The sequence below is a fragment of the Phalacrocorax aristotelis genome, chromosome 2, assembly GCF_949628215.1.
Source record: "Phalacrocorax aristotelis chromosome 2, bGulAri2.1, whole genome shotgun sequence".
NCBI lineage: Eukaryota > Metazoa > Chordata > Aves > Suliformes > Phalacrocoracidae > Phalacrocorax > Phalacrocorax aristotelis.
The window spans coordinates 31,775,438-31,792,592 of record NC_134277.1 but is presented as its reverse complement, the minus strand read 5'-3'; the positions used below and the strand labels follow the sequence as shown (position 1 = coordinate 31,792,592).

The following is a 17,155-nucleotide window of genomic DNA, read 5'->3' as shown; positions in this document are numbered from 1 at the left end:
AGCTGCATACCAGGTTTTTATGGAAATGAGTTTTACTTCTTACTCTGTGTAGCATTAAATAGGAAAGAATCTACGTTATTTTGATGTAAAACTTACTCTGAATAAGGTTCCCTCATGCCAGTTGTTATGTAGGAGAGAAGATAGACTGTAACTGTTTCCTGATGCCAGAAAGTGGGAAGCCTTTGATTATTGTTTCAACTTCCAAACTTGAAAGGAAATAGTTAAAATTGCCTATTGCTAACCAAGGCAAATATTATTCAGATATTATATTTTCTTTTATATTTAAATAACATGATGGCAACATTTTGTCATGGTAATATCATAAAATGACTTTATTGATTCTGTATGTTTGGAATCAGATTGGTTTTGGCAGATAGCAATTGTTCAGTGACTTGAAAAAAATGGTTCAAATATTAATCTAATGTTATCTCATCACGGTAGCTGTTACTTCTTATTCTGGAATAAAAAGAAGAGAGAGAACAAATTCTTGGTGAGTGAAAGTCCCCTTTCCATCATGAAAGCATTTGGTTTTAGGGAAATAACAGATTAACAAAAAATCAGATTTTTGTTTAAAATTACTCTTTCAGATACTAGTTTCTCCTAGAGCTTGTTAAAGATATGCAAAAGGCATCCCAAGCAAAGACAAATAATGAATTTATGCACCAGATCTGCTTCTTAGAGCAACGTATAATACACTTCTCGGTAATAAACTGAAAATTAAAATATAGTGTCCTTTGGGTCACGTGAAAAAAAGAAAAAGATAAAGCGAATAGTATGTGGTTTGGAATAATAGCTACAGGTAATGGGTTCATGCCTCTACTGCCATTTAGCTAAACTGAGTGGATGCCTACTACAAGCTACCAGTATTTAAAAGCCAGTTCTTGGTATCTGAAAGTAAGTTACTTCTCTCATATAATTAATACCCAAATTTGGAATGAACACTAGGAAGTTAAGTTTCTGCCTTCTGTTCTCCTATCATGAAGGATGCACCAGTGTCGCGGTGATATCTAACGTAGTGTTGACTTATAGTTTATTTTTTAAATGAGGAGGTATGAGAATGAGTACTTTCTAGTTCTCAAAGGATTATTTTTAATTAAAGAATGCAGTAGATCTTCAAATATTAGTCTAGTTAAAGTGACTTTATTTAAATCAGTGAAGATATGTAGCAGCTTACTCTGGCTAACTAGCTTTCTGCTGCCAAAAAGTTGTAAAATTTACCCAGCGTAAGGCAAATGCTATGTAGCCATATTCAAGAACTATGCATGTTTTAATAGGAGCAAAGATAGTCAAGAAAATATAATTTAATACCTCCATGGCTGATATCTGTCTGATGAGGACAGACACTCTAAAAAGCAGTGAAAAGATTTTAATTTTGGAATTTGTAATACAGAGAAGAGCTGCTTTTTTAAAAAAATTGTTTTTATTCTAGTGATCTGACAGATTTGGCTTTCAGATACTCATAACTCTTGATCTTAAATATCTGCGCGCAAAAAAAGGAGAAAAGTTAGATTAGGCAAAATGGGGGAAGGAAAGGGTCCTCTTTTAAAAAGAATTCCAAAAGAAATAAAACCACCAGAAATCCACAAGTCTGAAAATCTGTCTAATCATAAACTTTTTAACATTTTTATTGTTTGCTGGAAAAGTAGATGCCTTTTACTCAAAATAATAATTTTCAAAGGCATAGCGGGGTTTGTGAACCATGAGGGATATAGTGAAATGTTAAATGTGAGTGTTCCTTTTAAGCTAACTTTTTTCTCATTTTTAGTATAGCAGCAAATGAAGAGCAGATTCTACAAACCCATCTTCATATTCCTAGGGATTATTCACATAAGGAAGAATTTTGGGATCTGGAGCTAGTTCTGAACTACATTTAAGTTTATTAGTCAGAGCATCTTACTTTATGTAAAAAGGGTTTGGGGTTGTTTTGACAGCAAATCCGGTGCTTATGGGAAATAATATTTTTTACCATCTTGAAATTTGTCACTGTTTTGCCTTCTGAATGCTCCTTTGTTAGGCACAGTTGTTCCCGTGGAAAAAAAGAAAAACCCAAACAACAACCAAAACATTCCCCCACCCCCACTGCCCAGCTCTTTCAGGAATACTTAAAATTTATACAACCTCTCAGGTATTCAGAAGTAACAATGAATCAAAGAAAACTCAGTAGGTTCATTACTGTTGAGACCCGAAGTCTTATTTTAGCTGAAGCCAAATACTACTGTTCATATAATTCCCTGTCAGTTTCTTTTGCCACTTTGAATAAATCATTGGTATTTTAAAATGAATTGCTCTTAGCTCTAAAAGTGAAGCCTGAGGTCAGAGAACACAGGAAGTGTTCTGCCACCCAAAATAGAGGTTTAAGTGAAGCGAGGAGGTTTGCAGCTTCTTGTTTTTCTGGAAAGTTTCCGCTTTTTAACAGGAGCACCTTTCCCTGGAGTGCAGCTGAGCTTTTGGAAGCAGTACGTGACTGGGAGAAGGAAGAGTTAAATTTAAGCCCTTTTTAGTTCGCTTAACTTTTCATTTATTAAATATGTTCCTCAGCAGGTCTGTGCTGCATCTTGAGACAAAGCAGTGAAATCAGTGTGTTTATGCCTAAAGTTCAAGTTTACTTTGCTGTAGCTTTCTGGAAGGGTGTGACATGAAAAGCTTGTGGTTGGGGCCACATGGTTCATGCTGGACTGTGTTTTTGTGAATGGAGGCAGAACTCCAGTTCTGACTGCTTGTCTTGAGGAATTGCTTCGGAGATCAGCTGTCTCATTCACTGGCAGAAAGAATGACTCATACATCTTCTGCCTTGTTTGGCTCCAGGTCATTGTTACAGTGGATAGAGCTGGTTTTAATTAAATATTAACTCCTTTTGTCCTGGATGCTTGTTAACGGAGACTTTTTATTTTTGTTTACTTGCAATGAAACCAAGCTAACAGGCCCCAGTTTTAAACTTCTTTTTTCCCCAAATTGCTTTCCCTTTGCAAAATGAGCTGTCAGTTCAGCTTTTCAAAGGCTTTTTAAAGCTCTAAAAACTACAAATAAGTATTAAGTATTTTTGTGCTGTGAACGTTTGCTTTTGGCAAACTGATTTTTAACTCGGTAGGTAGTGAAACCGTAAAATCTAAACTGATAACATCCTCAAGATCATCATTAATGTTTCTGTACGCTTCCCAAATCCTCCTGAGACATTGTAGCCATGATCAGAAGGAAAAGAAAACTTTTGGTAATAATCTAGACTGAGCTGGATAGCTTATGCTGCAGATGCTGTCTACTTCAGTAGTTTGAGACTTGATGGCTCTGAATGTGGAATGAACTAATGTAGCTGCTTCTGCTATTAGCAGTAAAAGCCACGTGCTTAATATCCTTCAAAACCTTTTATTAGTCTTTTGGAATATACTTGCCTTCTCAAACCCCCATAATTAAGTAGCTCAGGGAAATATTCTCATTCAGTTAGATGATCATTTCAGATATCTTTTTCAATTTTCCTCTGAATGGCAAAGTAGAAAAAAAAAAAAAAGTTCTGGTGATTTATGCATTGTGTCTTGTGTTGAGTATGTTAACAGAAGACCAATGAAGATTTTATGGCAGCCTTGCTGAATTGCAGTATTTGTGAATAAAAGAAAAGAGGAAATGAATGGCATACATGTATGAATGTGCAGACAGTTGCAGCACTGCAAGTAACATTTTCCTTTTGGACATTCAGGTTAAAGTGTCTTTACCTGTCTGTTTAATTTGCTACAAACTCTGCCTGTAATTATCTGAACTGAAGGTGCAAAAGCCCTCTTCCCTTTGAGTAATGGGATGGTGTACCCCAACAATCTGCCCTCTCGCAGCAAGATGCTGGTGGAAGAAGTCTATGTACTGGGCTGATGGTGGTTGCTTGCGTTTCTGCAGCATGATCATGTGCGAGTTTCAGTTTTGCTAGTTTAAAAATAATATCAGCTTAAACAAAGGAATAATATAAGTTCTCATTTTCAACAGTTAGTGTGTCCTTTTAATCTCTTTGTATAGGCTTGTGGGCTCGTTTCTAAGGTACCGATGCTACTAAAATTAGATTCCAGTAGGAAATGTATGTTCCTGGGTTGAACATTTTGGATATTGTTATTTGTTTTGTTTATATTTGGCAGGGTTTTAAACGCTTATTAACTTGCTGTATTCCTTTTCCTACAGAGGCTTATAAGGTTATGACAATATTGTATTTAAAATACATTTTGACAGCGTAGTCTCCACCTATTTCTAGAGTACTGATAGTGATGTGCCTTGATATCTATTAAATACGCCTTCATAAATTTTGGGGATCCATGAATGAAGCATATTTTTCTTGTTTACTCCAGACCAAATCAAGGGTATTGACAGTATCTCTAAAGCAATACACTGTTTTTTTGTGACAATTCAACCAGATGTAATTTATTTTTTCTCTTTGTCTAGAAAAAAATAAGGACCTCATTTATTGAAATATACATATACCTCTACAACAGATTTCGTTCTGCAAGAAGTCAAGTTAAACTGATAAAACCAGAATAAAGCACCGGTGAAAGCATTCCGTGTGCAGAGTACGCTCTAGAAAGTTATATAAGATTGCTGTCCCAGTTCTGCAATCACTGAATGTAGTCTCACGATTTCGACAGGAGGGTTTTTGTCGTCTTTAAGCCTTTTTCAGATATCCTGGATTCATAGATTAACATATATATATGTGTGTGTGTGTGTGTGTATATATGTATATGTATAATATATATATGTTTTATATATATATGTATGTTAACATATGTATGTATAAAAAAAAGTGTGTGTGTGTATAAAAAATTGAGTCATACTAGTCTCCTTGCTGCATTTAAATATGATAGCTGGCTTAAGAAAAATGTGTGGGATGTGTCTTCTGTAAACAAGAAATTACTTGATACAATTACTTTAACTCTAAATGTACTCACAAACCCTTCAGAAACAATTGACAATGTAAGAAATCCTTAGGAACTGATTTTTAAGAGGGGTGCCTTGATTTCATAATTGGATTATTCTGTGACAGCTGAATATTTGGCATTTTTGAAAGGAAAATGCCTAACATTTGCATGCAGTGAATTGGACAAAATAACAGAACTTGCAGTGTGTTAGTATTTGGGCTCATATCATCCCTGAGTTCATTTCTGGTAAAAGTCCTGTGGCTTCTCTAGAGGAAAGAGACATTTAATGCATCAAAAATACTGGGAATATTTGGTTTCATAAAATATGTGTTTTATGCAGCTTCAAACTTTGAGGAGCTAACACATGCTCAGAGGTACTGGTTTCTTCTAAGAGGATAGGTTCTTAAAAAAAACCCGAACAACAAAGCAACAATAGCTATGGTTTTTTTTCAGAGTAATGCTAAGTAAACTTCATGTATTTATCTTACTCACACTTCAAATCTGTGTTTGCAGATTTCCCAAGGTCATTTGTTCTAAGGGGTGTTTGCTGCAATTAAGACAGTAGGACTTTAAAAATTTATTTTAAAACCAAGAGCAAATAATTTTTCAGTGTAATGAGCCTGATTCTGAACTCTTTACCCAGGACAAAAATCTCTCTGTTTAGTCATTAGAAATATTCCTGAGTAAGGATTGGAGATCTGGTCCGTGAAGGGTACTGTAGTGTGCATTCAAAATAATTGTGAGTAATTATAATTAAATATGTATTTTTAATTCAAACAAATTTTGTTAAAACTAGTAGCAATTGCACATCTATAAAGAGGAGAATGTGCTTTCTAAACTTAGAAAGTGTTCTGAATGGCATTAAAGTTATATTTTATCATTGAACATATTTAATGGTGTGATAGTCCTGGTTTTGATAAATGATTATATAACCAGAGTTTACCTCTCAAATCTTGTTGGGTAACCAGATCATGGCAAATGTTAACTTTTAATTAAGATCATGTGAATTATTTGCTCGTGTTTAGACAAGAACTGTGTACATCGAAATATTTTCAAACAGATAATTTTATGCAGCTTTGCTTTGATGATTTTATTTAGTGTATGTTGAGGACAAGATGACAAAGTTCAGAGGCGGTAAGCTGGATCTGTCTCAGGATGTACCCAGAACCAGTCATCCTCCAAAGATGACGCTTCTTAGTGTAATGTTCTGCAGTTATTCAAATGTATTCACCTATAATACACATTCAGTGGTATTTCAGCTTAAATGGTTTAAATGAGTTTACAACACAGGGATGGCTAATGTCTTAGATGTACAAAGAAAAGGAGCTGTGGTACCATGGGTGCAAAATTATCCATCAGCAGACCGTGAAATGATTGTATTTCATAGCTCAGGTTTGTGATGAAAGTTTTCTAAAAGCGAAGATGAGCTTACACAAGGTGAATGGATGTTAATAACGATTCTTGCTTTAAGTAAATCTATGTTTTTGATGCCTGAAATTTTGTCATTGAACCAGGAATTCTGTGGTCTGGTAAAATAGTTCTTTTTGAATATTAAAAAAAATAACAAAACCCCCCTCCTGTGTTGGCTGACTGCAATGAAAAATTGGAATAACTTTTAAGTAAGCTGAAGGTGTGGTAGTTAAAGATGCATAAATGTTAACACTAGGATTTGGTTTTATGCAGACTTTCTGTGCAGATGTTTTGAAAATGAGCACTGATGGGTTTTACCAGTGGCATGGCAGGTCCAGACCCTGGTGCAGGGAGTGAGGCAGGGCCATTGCTAGTGTCAGCCTTCACGTCCTCCCATCCTCATCGCTCTGTACCGGGGCTGTTCTGGACTTGTACTGCACCGCACAGCTTCTCCCCAGGGTTTATCTGATCTTAAAATGATGCGCTTGCCTGATTTTCATACCCAACAATGAGAAAAAAAATCCAAGTTTTAATCTTGGCTGTGCTTCAAATTAAGCACAGGAGTCTTTATGCTTTAATGGCTTCTTTTAATTCTGTCCTTGTTTTTGTTTTTTATTTGTTTGTTTTTTTGTTTTTCTTTTCCTTTCTTCAGCTCAGGTACCTGACAATGACGAGCAGTTTGTGCCAGACTATCAGGCTGAAAGTTGTAAGTATAGTACGAATCATCATTTTCTTTAAAATATGCATTTGTGTATTTATATTTGGGTTTTCATATTTTTATTTATTGTGTCATCTGCGGTCATGTGACAGCTCCTTTCGCTGGTCGGTGACATCAGCATGATGAATAGATAAAGCAAGTCAAAAGAAGTTGTTTGGGCTGAAGGTATAACATTTAGCAGGGGCCCCTCTCCTGTAATTCCCACCCCCCAGGCCCAGGGCAGCAAGGAAAAACTCACATTGTGGAGGTGGAGGGAGTTTCTGTGTCCGTAGAGTGAGGAGAGGAGCGTGCTGAGCCGGTACAGATTTGATATTGTGGAACATAGGAGGCAGCTCTGCTGAGCAGAAATCAGGCTGCTGAGTACGTTTTGTGTATAAATAAATAAAATTCTCCTCATAATCAATCAAATACAGCCACTGCTGAAGCATTTTTAAGTCGTCATAGCATGTGGCATTTTGTTGCTCAGAGAAAATTTCCCTTTGAATTAATGGGAGGAAGCAGGAGTTATGTTAAGCTGGAAGCTTTGCATTGTTTGCTGCTTTACTTAACACGTGCCCAAACTTTTTTTTTTTTTTTAGCCTGTACCCATCAAGTCTTGCCTTTACCTGCTAAAGTGCTACTGTTCTGTTAAACGCTGGCTCTCCTTCACTGTACTTGCTGTTCTGTGGTTTTGGGTGGTTGCAAGGGCGTAGTAAAGAAACGGTAGGAGAAACATACCTGACAAAGTCACAGACTTCTTGGAGCTTCTTGATGCACCTTTCTTCCTCATGGCAAGGCTCCTCTCCATCATCAGAGGTCTCTTCTAAATAGCGTCTGCTTATTGCAGCAAAGCGCATGGTAGCTTTTCTGTTTTGCTAAAGAACTTAAATAATTTATCCTATCAGAGTGAATTACTGCAGTTCACTAAACCAGATAGCTAAGTACAGCATTCACTTATTGAAATGTTAGAATTAAAATTAGAGAGTTTAGAAAGAATTGCATTAAAATAGTCTTTAACCCCCAAAATTCAGACTTGTTGAGTTATTTAGAGACTGTTTTAAGGAGAATTTATTAGGAGTATTCATAACAACGTTTTGTGGGGGAAAAAGACAAAAAAAAAAAAGGTTTTTCATCCCCTGGACTTGACAGTATACCTGCATAGCAACAATTCATTATTGTTTTTCTCTAGAAGTTCCTGTACGTATACCAACCAACAATCATTGTCACTTTCAAACTCTTAAAGTTGCCCTTTTTAACAGTTGGAGTTTTTTCACCTCTGGCTTCAAAGACTTTTTTTTTTTTAAAAATTAAATTATAATGTGAAAGCCAAAACTATTCTATAAGTTGAAAATTAGATACGCTATCCTACATGTGGAGCTGTGTCCAAATATAGTCGTGTATGCGTACATCCTTTGTGTAAGAGTACAAAGTTCAGTTAGGGCTTCTATTAACCCACAATTATCGTTACACAACAAGTCAATGATTCTTGGAAAATAATTTGTGAACTGTGAATGAAAAGCTCCATTGAAGCTGGTCACTGCTTTTGGTGATAAAGAAATTCTCCTAACATGGCTATTTTATTAATGCTGTTAGCCACAGCTTACACAGTATTATCAAAGGAACATTTATTTCTTCATTTCAGTTGGTTTCTTTATCTTAAGTAAAGGTCAGGAGAGCTTCCTGGAGAGTTACTCTGGCAAAGGTTATGGAGTTTCAGACATATACTTGGATATAATGTATGTAGCTGTGGGCTTTGTGAAACAGGAACGGAGATCAACATAACCAAAGCCATGGGGAAATTACTGCTGCAGAAGTAGCGCAATTGTGACTGTTTTCTCTAGTATCCAAACCTGCCTTCAAACTCTATTATAATGACCTACTATATGTAATCTATAAGTCTTTACAGTGCTCACTCTGTTACTGGCAGCAGCCTGGCAGGAGCACTTGGCTTTTTTTTGCTTTCATAGGTTCAGTGTTTAATACACTTAATTGAACCAAAAATGGTGAAGGACAGAAGTGTAAACCAGTGGAGGAGCTCACAGCCACTTCCTATCTAGTTCAGGGGCAACCAAACTGTGGTCAGCCACCTTGTTTAAATTTGCAGCACAAATTTCATTTAAGGAGCTGTATATAGGTGGGGGGTGTGCATGTGATTCGCAGAATATGTAAAGAAAACTGAAGTGCTCCACTGAAAAAGTTACAGTCTGTAGTCCAGGTACAAAAATTAGTGACATTTTATTTCTAGCTTCATTGCTTGAGAAATTGGCTTTAAAACTAAGGTAGATTTGTGGTCTTAAATTGAAGCTTTTGTAACACTGAAAGGAGTTGTAAGAAACTTCAGTAGCAGTAGCAGTGTTGGAAAGCTGTGGTTAAAACTTTCTTCTTGCTTAGAAATCACCAAGTTAGTCAGCTCTTGAAGCGAAGATGTGGAAGGTAGCAGAGGAACTGATACTGCCAAGAACATGCGCTGTGTCCTAGTGCTGAGGAGGATTAAATGCCCCTTAAAGTGCCGTGGGTTTTGCGTTTCTGTTCTGTAATAATGATTTTAAATAGTGAAACTGCAGTGGTATTAGTAACTAAGGGAAACATTCAGTTTAGATTAGATATACAGTCCACTTTATCCACTTAGGGATTTAACTTCAAAGCTACCTTCGGACCATGAATATTTCAATTATGAGTTGCTAGTAAACTTGAATCAGTTTTCAAAAAGCAAGCATAATATATATATTTATAGTTAGGTGTGGGCTTTAGATATTATGAGTGAGATCAACAGCTAGCATAACTTCATGTGATATTATTAATGTTACTGGAATTACGCATGTTTCTGCTAGCTAAGTGTCCAGCATGTCAAGCTTCCTCTTTATGCTTTGAACTTCAGTTTACCAGTTTAAAGTTGAATTTATGTTGTTACTCCATTATGTCTTCTGGAAAGAGATTCTTCCTACCATAATAATCTTAGAAATGTCTGTACTTCCAAACTTTTCTTTTTTGTCACGGCATCCAAAGCCCCATCTTGTCCACCTTTTTATTAAATATTTTTTTAATACCTATCACAAAGAACATTTTTTGTAGTTTAGCTCAGGGCGAGCAGAATGAAGAGTAGATAACAACTAGCCTGTTCGGATGGAATTTGAAAAACAAATTGCAGTTTAGTTTCTTGTAACCTTCTGCTTTCTGCAACAACCAAACTTTTTGAGTTCTAAGGAAGGAAAATGTTATCAATAAGATACTTTTTTCGGCTCACAATTACTCTGGAAAAATACCACAATTGCACATTAACTGGTGTAATTTTCTTACTCTCTCATTGCCATTCTCATAAGAAATAAAAATTCCACAAAAAGAGGGAAGAATCACTTTTACAGGCATTTACTTGGAAATTCTGTGTTAGGCAGGTTGGTTTTGCCCCATTCTGAATCTGCTTCTACACTTCAGCTGATCTGTTTGCTATATATTCAAGTGACTTCCTGATGACTCTTCTTTTAGCAATTACATGAAAAGCTGGGTAAAGCAAAAATACAAAATCTGGTTCTCCAAAAACGTGCTTTTTCTTTTTTTTTCCCCAAATCAGCACCTAATTTGTAAGACTTAGTTAAGCTGTTTTTCTGTCTGCGTAAAGCATTCACGTGTTGAGAAGGGTGACCTGCGTTAACTTCCTCAGATAAGGTTTCCTATTGTTGCAAGTCCATTTTCATACACTGAGGAGGAGCCAGATCCTGAACTGGTTGTAATCAGTGACAAGGCTTTCAGATAGTGTAGAACAGCAAGGATTTTCCAATCTAGGAGTAAAAATGAATAAAGCGTTCAGTTTGCTCGAAGTCAATAGCTGTTGAGGTGAAGATTGCTTGCTCCCTTTGTTTGGATGGTTTCTATAACAGACACAAGAGGAAGTAGGTAGGATTTGCTGATGTTTAAAGGACGTAGTTGGCAGAGAAAACTTGGTATTGTCAACAATATACTGATTTGTAATTTGACCTTGGTACGTTTGGTTATAAATGGGGATTACCCTACACCAAACCAGATTGTCTGATGTCTTAATAGCACAACTGTGTTTTGTTTTGTTTTAAAAATATATATTTACATTGGTCTGTTCTTCCAGAGTTCAGGGTTTCTTTCTTCTTTTGCCATAAAATGTAGGTTACCCATTTAAAATTAATGTTAAACTCTAGCTTTTTGCTTGTTATTTGTTATTGAATTTCTGCTAATGAGGATTTGTGCTGTGCCTCACCTTCTTGATCAGTTTCCTTCCTTCTCTTTCATTTAGTTCCTATATTGTTTCCCTGACCATCACAGCCTTAACTTAACACTGCCAAGGGGTAAATGTTAATGTTAGACCACAGCTGTTGACAGTAAATGGGAAGGGCTGGCTGTAAAACCCGTGCTCCCGCATGTCTGATTAAACTTTAAAATAGGAAAAATACTTTTTTAGTAGTGATTTTGTTGCTGATCTTTCACGACCTTTATTCTTTCTCTTACCCCTGTTTTTTTTTTTCCTCCAGGTTTAGCAAAGGAGCTCTTTCAATGTAGATGCCAGGAGCCTTAAATTATTCAGGGATGTGCTTTTTAGATGCTCTGGCTTGCAATCTTTAAAAGCCTGTTAAAGAGAGATTCTTTACATAGGCTTCAGGTAGCTGTATTCTTCTGTCATTTTAACTAATGGCTTAGGATATTCCAAATGCAGTTTAAATGAAGAAAAGCTTTAATATTTATTTACATGTTTGCAGCATACAAAATCTTTTTATTTTCACTACCAGGTGAAAAATGCTCTGTTTTATTTTATTTCTCTTTCTGTGACTTAAATTTCAAAAGCGAATTTCAGAACTAAAAGAGCATTTCCTGTTTGCGTTAGTATAGCAAGAGCTGGTAAGCAATCGGTAGAGGTTAATTTTCACTTGTTTTGACTCATTTTGGAGAAAAAACCCCACATGATTAAAACAAAGTAGAAAACACCAGAATAATATAAGTTCTGATGGGTCTACTGAAGTCAAAAGGAGATATCTTTACTGGGTTTAGTTTTGTTCGTGATGTAGAATAGTTTAATTTTGCAGCTTCTAGAAAAGAATTTAGTGGACTGAAAAAAATGACATTTTTTAACGTGATGATTCATTACATAGGCAGCTGGTAGTCATGTCTTGGTAGTGCACAATGTCCTAGAAATTGCAGTTGGTAGTGTTTTGGTTTTCTGTGTGTGGCAAGTTGCACACACCAGCATGTTTTCAGGAGTTTTTTTTTCCACATTTCCTTTTTTTTTTTTTTTAAAGCATCTTTATGGCTGGAATCACCTTTTCTTTAAGTGTAGTTCTGTAAGTGTGGTACTGCAGCAGGCAGTCCAATGAATATCCTACAAGGTGGTGGTAGTTGTTCTTGGTGCTTAGCTATTCCCTGGTAGGGCTTTCTGCTGCAGCTGTGTTTTGTTTCCTTGCCACTTGTCTTGAAACGACTTCCTTTCGTAGGTCAGATGTTGTCAAATACACAGACATTTACTTATTTATTTTAGTGCATGCCCGACTGTGAGGGATTCTTTCTAAAGGGCTGTGAGAGTCCGGGCTCTGTGGTTTGTTCCTGCCCTTAGCTTTGTATGACCTTGGGCATGTTGCTTAACATCTTTGTTTCTTGGTTTGAAGTAGGTACAGAAATGCATGTATCACTCTGCTGTGAGATATACAGCTTTCTTAATGATCACTTATCTAGAGATCTCAAAAGCATTTTACAAAGAGAGTCCAATGCAATTGCTGTTGTAAGAGCTAGAGAGGTCAGACTGAGGAGTCGATGCTGACCACCTTATCTCCCTTCATAGTTGCCTTAGATAGCCTCACTTCTTTACTTCTTTCACTGTGTCCCTGAGCACTTGTTTCCTTTGTTTAAAGCAGGACTGAAACTGTTACCAGCTGTAAACTTTTTTAATTCTCATTCAAAAGAAATTAGGAATTGGTGTCTTTCAGAGAACTTTGTGGGCTCATTTTGTGGTTCATCACCAGGCATTAGCCTGTACTAATACGGATTTTTTTCCTTCTTCCTCCTCTAGAGCATTTTTGGAAATATTTAAATCTGCCATAGTCGTGACCTTTTCCATAATTGCAAGATTTAATTCTTGAAAAAGTGTTACCAAGAGGCAGACTGCCGACCTTAATGCCTTTAACTTATGATCTTAGTAATAGAGAATTTGTGGGTTTGCTTTGATTTTAATAAGTAGTTTATTTGCTTTTCTGCTTGTATTTTTATACTACATTTCCAGCTTTGAAGGTGCAAGGACTTTAGGTTCTCCTGCACTGTAGTAGTGATAGTGGCTCACAGATTGTGTAAATACTGATGGTGGCAAAAGCATTGTGAAGCAAAGGACGAGACCCTGTTGAGTACATGGCTTTTGATTTTTAAAACTCTTAAAGTGGAAGCTATTCCTTTCAGAGTGCCGTACATGCTGAGATATGAATTTTATTGCTAACGAAAAGGTACCTCTGGGCATCCCAGCAGAGACAGCAGCCATGTTATGCAGATGTGTTTTAACTGCACAGGATGATTTGAACCTGATGGTCTCCAGCTCTCTGGGGCATGGAGGAGTGCAAGCAGCTGAACAGGGCTGCTCTTGAGGGCTTTTGTCCTCCTGTCTCCCCCTGGCCTTCCACTGGCATGTGCCTGCTTGGCCAAGCTGACTTAGTTCCTTTCCTCAGAGCCCCATCCTCGCTTGCTGTTTTATTGCAGATTAAAGGCTTGGGTTGCATGTAGAGGTTATCAGCTAATGAATAAACTTCAGTCATCCTGTCCTGTGATAAATCTGTCTTGTAGATCAAAGATGAAGCATGTAGACCTTTTTTCTTTCAAATGGTAATTTCTTAAGGCTGTCAGATCACTTCCTAAGGTCTGTTTACATAAAAACAAAAACATTAAACATATTTTATTCAAAATGTTGAATTTTCAGTTTCGAAAAAACCTTCTATTTCCTCTCTGAGGAAGCCTCCCCTCCTCCCTTCCCCATAAGGGCTCTGCGAAGATCCCATCTGTGGAAATACAGGCGTGCCTCACATTGTAACTTGTAGTCACGGCAGTATTTTCTTAACACTACAGTTATTTCTGTTTTAAAACAGATAGTTGTTTAGTTAATTTCAACGGGAGTATGTATATGTATTAGAGCATCTGTTCAGTTCCAGTTGTATTAAACAAAGTATGCAGAAATTTGTTTCGACTGTATTTTCACAGTGAAACCAAACAAGGCAGATTGAAGGGTCTTTGTGATTCTATTTTGATACAAAACTGTTATTCTCCTTAAACTGCTTTCCATGCAGTGTTTTTGCAAAATGTGTTTTGTATTCCAAGAGCAGCCTAAATAATGATTTGAAACCGGTATGGTGTAAAATAAGGAGGCAGTCTGAGTCCATCCACTTCTGTTTATTTCATATGTTTCTTTAGATAAAATGTATTTACAGTCTGCATAATTTTTTTGTCTTTTTTTCTTCTGCTTGCTGCCTCAGCAACTGAAGGCAGAGTCAAGCTCTCCCACAGACTGCTGTGAGGTTTTTAAAGGGTATAGCAGGAAAAAAAAAAGGGAGAGAGTGACAGTCCTCAAAACATCAGTTAAGCATTGGAGAGTATGTGACACATTCATGTTTTGTAGGACCGATATCACTAGTGTCCTCTGTAAGGATATAGGAAAAATGGCCCTTGTTTCAGGTTCTGTGTCCTTTTGTTTTGGTCCTGTGCATTTCAGTACTGGGAAGTAATTACAGTGGAGACATTTATAAGCTGATAAATATGCATAAATGATGATATTTATTAATATTTTTGAGTTTTAGAAGTAATCAGTGTTTTTTCTAGGAATGATCTAAACCTAGTCTAAACTGATAAATGGAAGACTGATCACTTTTTCAAGGCATATGCTCCAGTCTTTTCCCTGAGAAGGATTCTTTTCCTTTCACTTAATCTTCACGTTCTCCTTGTCTTCAATACATTACTCTTACGCATTCCTGGATTATAGTTTGACCTTGATGAGGTGAATAGAGAAGTGGACTGTCTTGGTAAAGGATATCTTTATTCTTATGTATCTGTTTGTTCTGTAAGCTGAGGATTATGCATGTTAGAAAAGAGTGAATCATTAGCAACTTTATTTCTGGTTGTCTTTTTTCCTGTGGCTGTTTATGGACTTATTCAGCAAATGTGGTTGCCAGTAAGTTAATGTAGTGAAATATTTTTTAGCAGTGACATTTACTGCCAAGTCCTGCAGTCACTGAATAGGAAGGTTACTGACTGGCCAGGTTTTTGTCTTTAAATTTATATATTATGAGTTGTCATCAAGGACATTTGAAAAATTACGTGTGAAAAACAATTCCCAGTCTTGCTAATTTCATCCTCTTTGCTCAAATGTTGTTTCTCTCCTGCTTCTAATGTATACCTGAAAAAGATAAACAGGTTTTTTTTTTTAATGTTCTGTCTTCATGCTGAAACCAAGTGCAATGTTTCCTTATTAATTCATCTGTAAATAAAATCTCACATGACCAAAGTACTAAGATAAATTGAGACAGAAGAGAATTTGAAAAGCGTCGGTATTCAGTAAAGACCAAAAGTTGCAAGCGTTTGGGATTAGAATTTGGGAGATGGATTTATACAAGTGTATGTGTATATACACAGAGTATACTCAGTGTGTATCTATACATGTTCCCTATATGCATGTATATGTATATATATACACATACATATAAGAAATATACACGCCATGTAATTGTTGGTCTTGCTGATTGGATGCACATGCAAAATAATCGTACAACTTCAGGAGCAACTGTCTTCAGAAAAAATGCGCAGTGCATGTATTCCTAATGTATGTTCAGTTGCGAGTCTCGTATACAGTAAGAACACTTTAAGTAGCAGCAGAAGCCTTAAATATCTGTGCTGAGAACCAGAGCCTGGTTGCAGGTGGTCAAAATTCCACTGGCTCCAGAAAGAGCACTTGGCTAAGAGTCTTTGAATATGGGGCTACTTATTTAAGTCCTGACTTTATGTTCCCAGACGTAACCACTTCTGACAAAGGCTTCTTTGTTTCCCTGTTGAATCAGTGATAAAACTTGTGAGCTGAATTCTATTGTTGACTTATTTCAATGGCCTGCACCTTTTCCAGTGGAGACTGCAGTTTTTGCAGTGGTTTTTGGTAGTGAACTAAAGACTTAGATTTCAGCCTTGCTTTAATGAACTATAAGCTAATTCTGTTCGAGTTTCCTTACTGGTGAGCATTCATGAAAACTTAACATTGAAGCATGAAGGACACATGTATTTAGACTGGTGACAGTCTCGTTCTTCCAGCGAAGTAAACAAAAATCCCATTAGGTACCCTGAGTTAGTGTGTACTTGTTTTATGAATGCATACATATTTTTATTGTTAAAGGCAAAATCAAATTAAAGATCATCTTCTTAAAATGCAATTTTGTTCCTTTTAATGCCTATTATTGAGAGTTGCTAAAATAAAAACAAACTGTAAATAATCTTTTAAAATAGTTGTTTAATTCATGCTAGAGAGAGCTCACTGTGCAGTCCATTTCATTATTTATTGGCTTCTCTTGCTTTCACATATTCTTGAGTAGCTGACAGACAGGCATGATTATCCCTAAGGATAATCTTTTATTATGATGCTCTTTTATTATGAGGATATTCCTGCTTTTATAGGGAAGCAAACTGACACGCTGGTTATGAATCTCTGAAGGTAGGCTCCTAAGACTGAGCTGCTTCAAACTAGAAGTAACCTTCTGACACAAGTTGTTTAGGTTATGAACAACAAATGGCAGAATCAGAGGTTAAATCCAGTTTACTTCACATTTTGTGCAGCTGCAAGTAAAAGATCAGCAGCCTTCTCCTGTATAGCTGGCACTTTGCACGAATACATCAGAAAAGAAAAATGAAAAAATAATAACTAGATTAATGTAACTAGAAACTTTTCCGTAAGAGGGGAAATCAGGCAGTATCAGTTCCTGTTTGTTTTCTGCTGTGAGCATCTCTCCTAAACATCAAGTTGATGATACCTTTAAAACAATAAATACAAAAAATATGAACTGGTTTATTTAAAAGCTTATTGTTACTTCTGGCAAAAATACTTGTTATAATTTCCAAAGTTTTCTTCATAATTCTGTTTCTATAAAACCTATTAAAATCCAGACATGGAACCCTCAAACTGCAGATATACCTGAAGTGG

General features: G+C 36.4%; 1 protein-coding gene across 2 annotated transcripts in view; it reads left to right on the top strand.

The window, feature by feature from the left end:
• Positions 1 to 17,155, top strand: part of ETV1 (ETS variant transcription factor 1) — a 67,767-nt gene that overhangs the window by 6,544 nt on the left and 44,068 nt on the right. For both annotated transcript variants that reach the window (XM_075082943.1, XM_075082942.1), the window contains exon 5: positions 6,946 to 6,999. In XM_075082943.1, the coding sequence (XP_074939044.1) occupies positions 6,946 to 6,999 (54 nt within the window). The remainder of the gene's footprint in view (positions 1 to 6,945; positions 7,000 to 17,155) is intronic.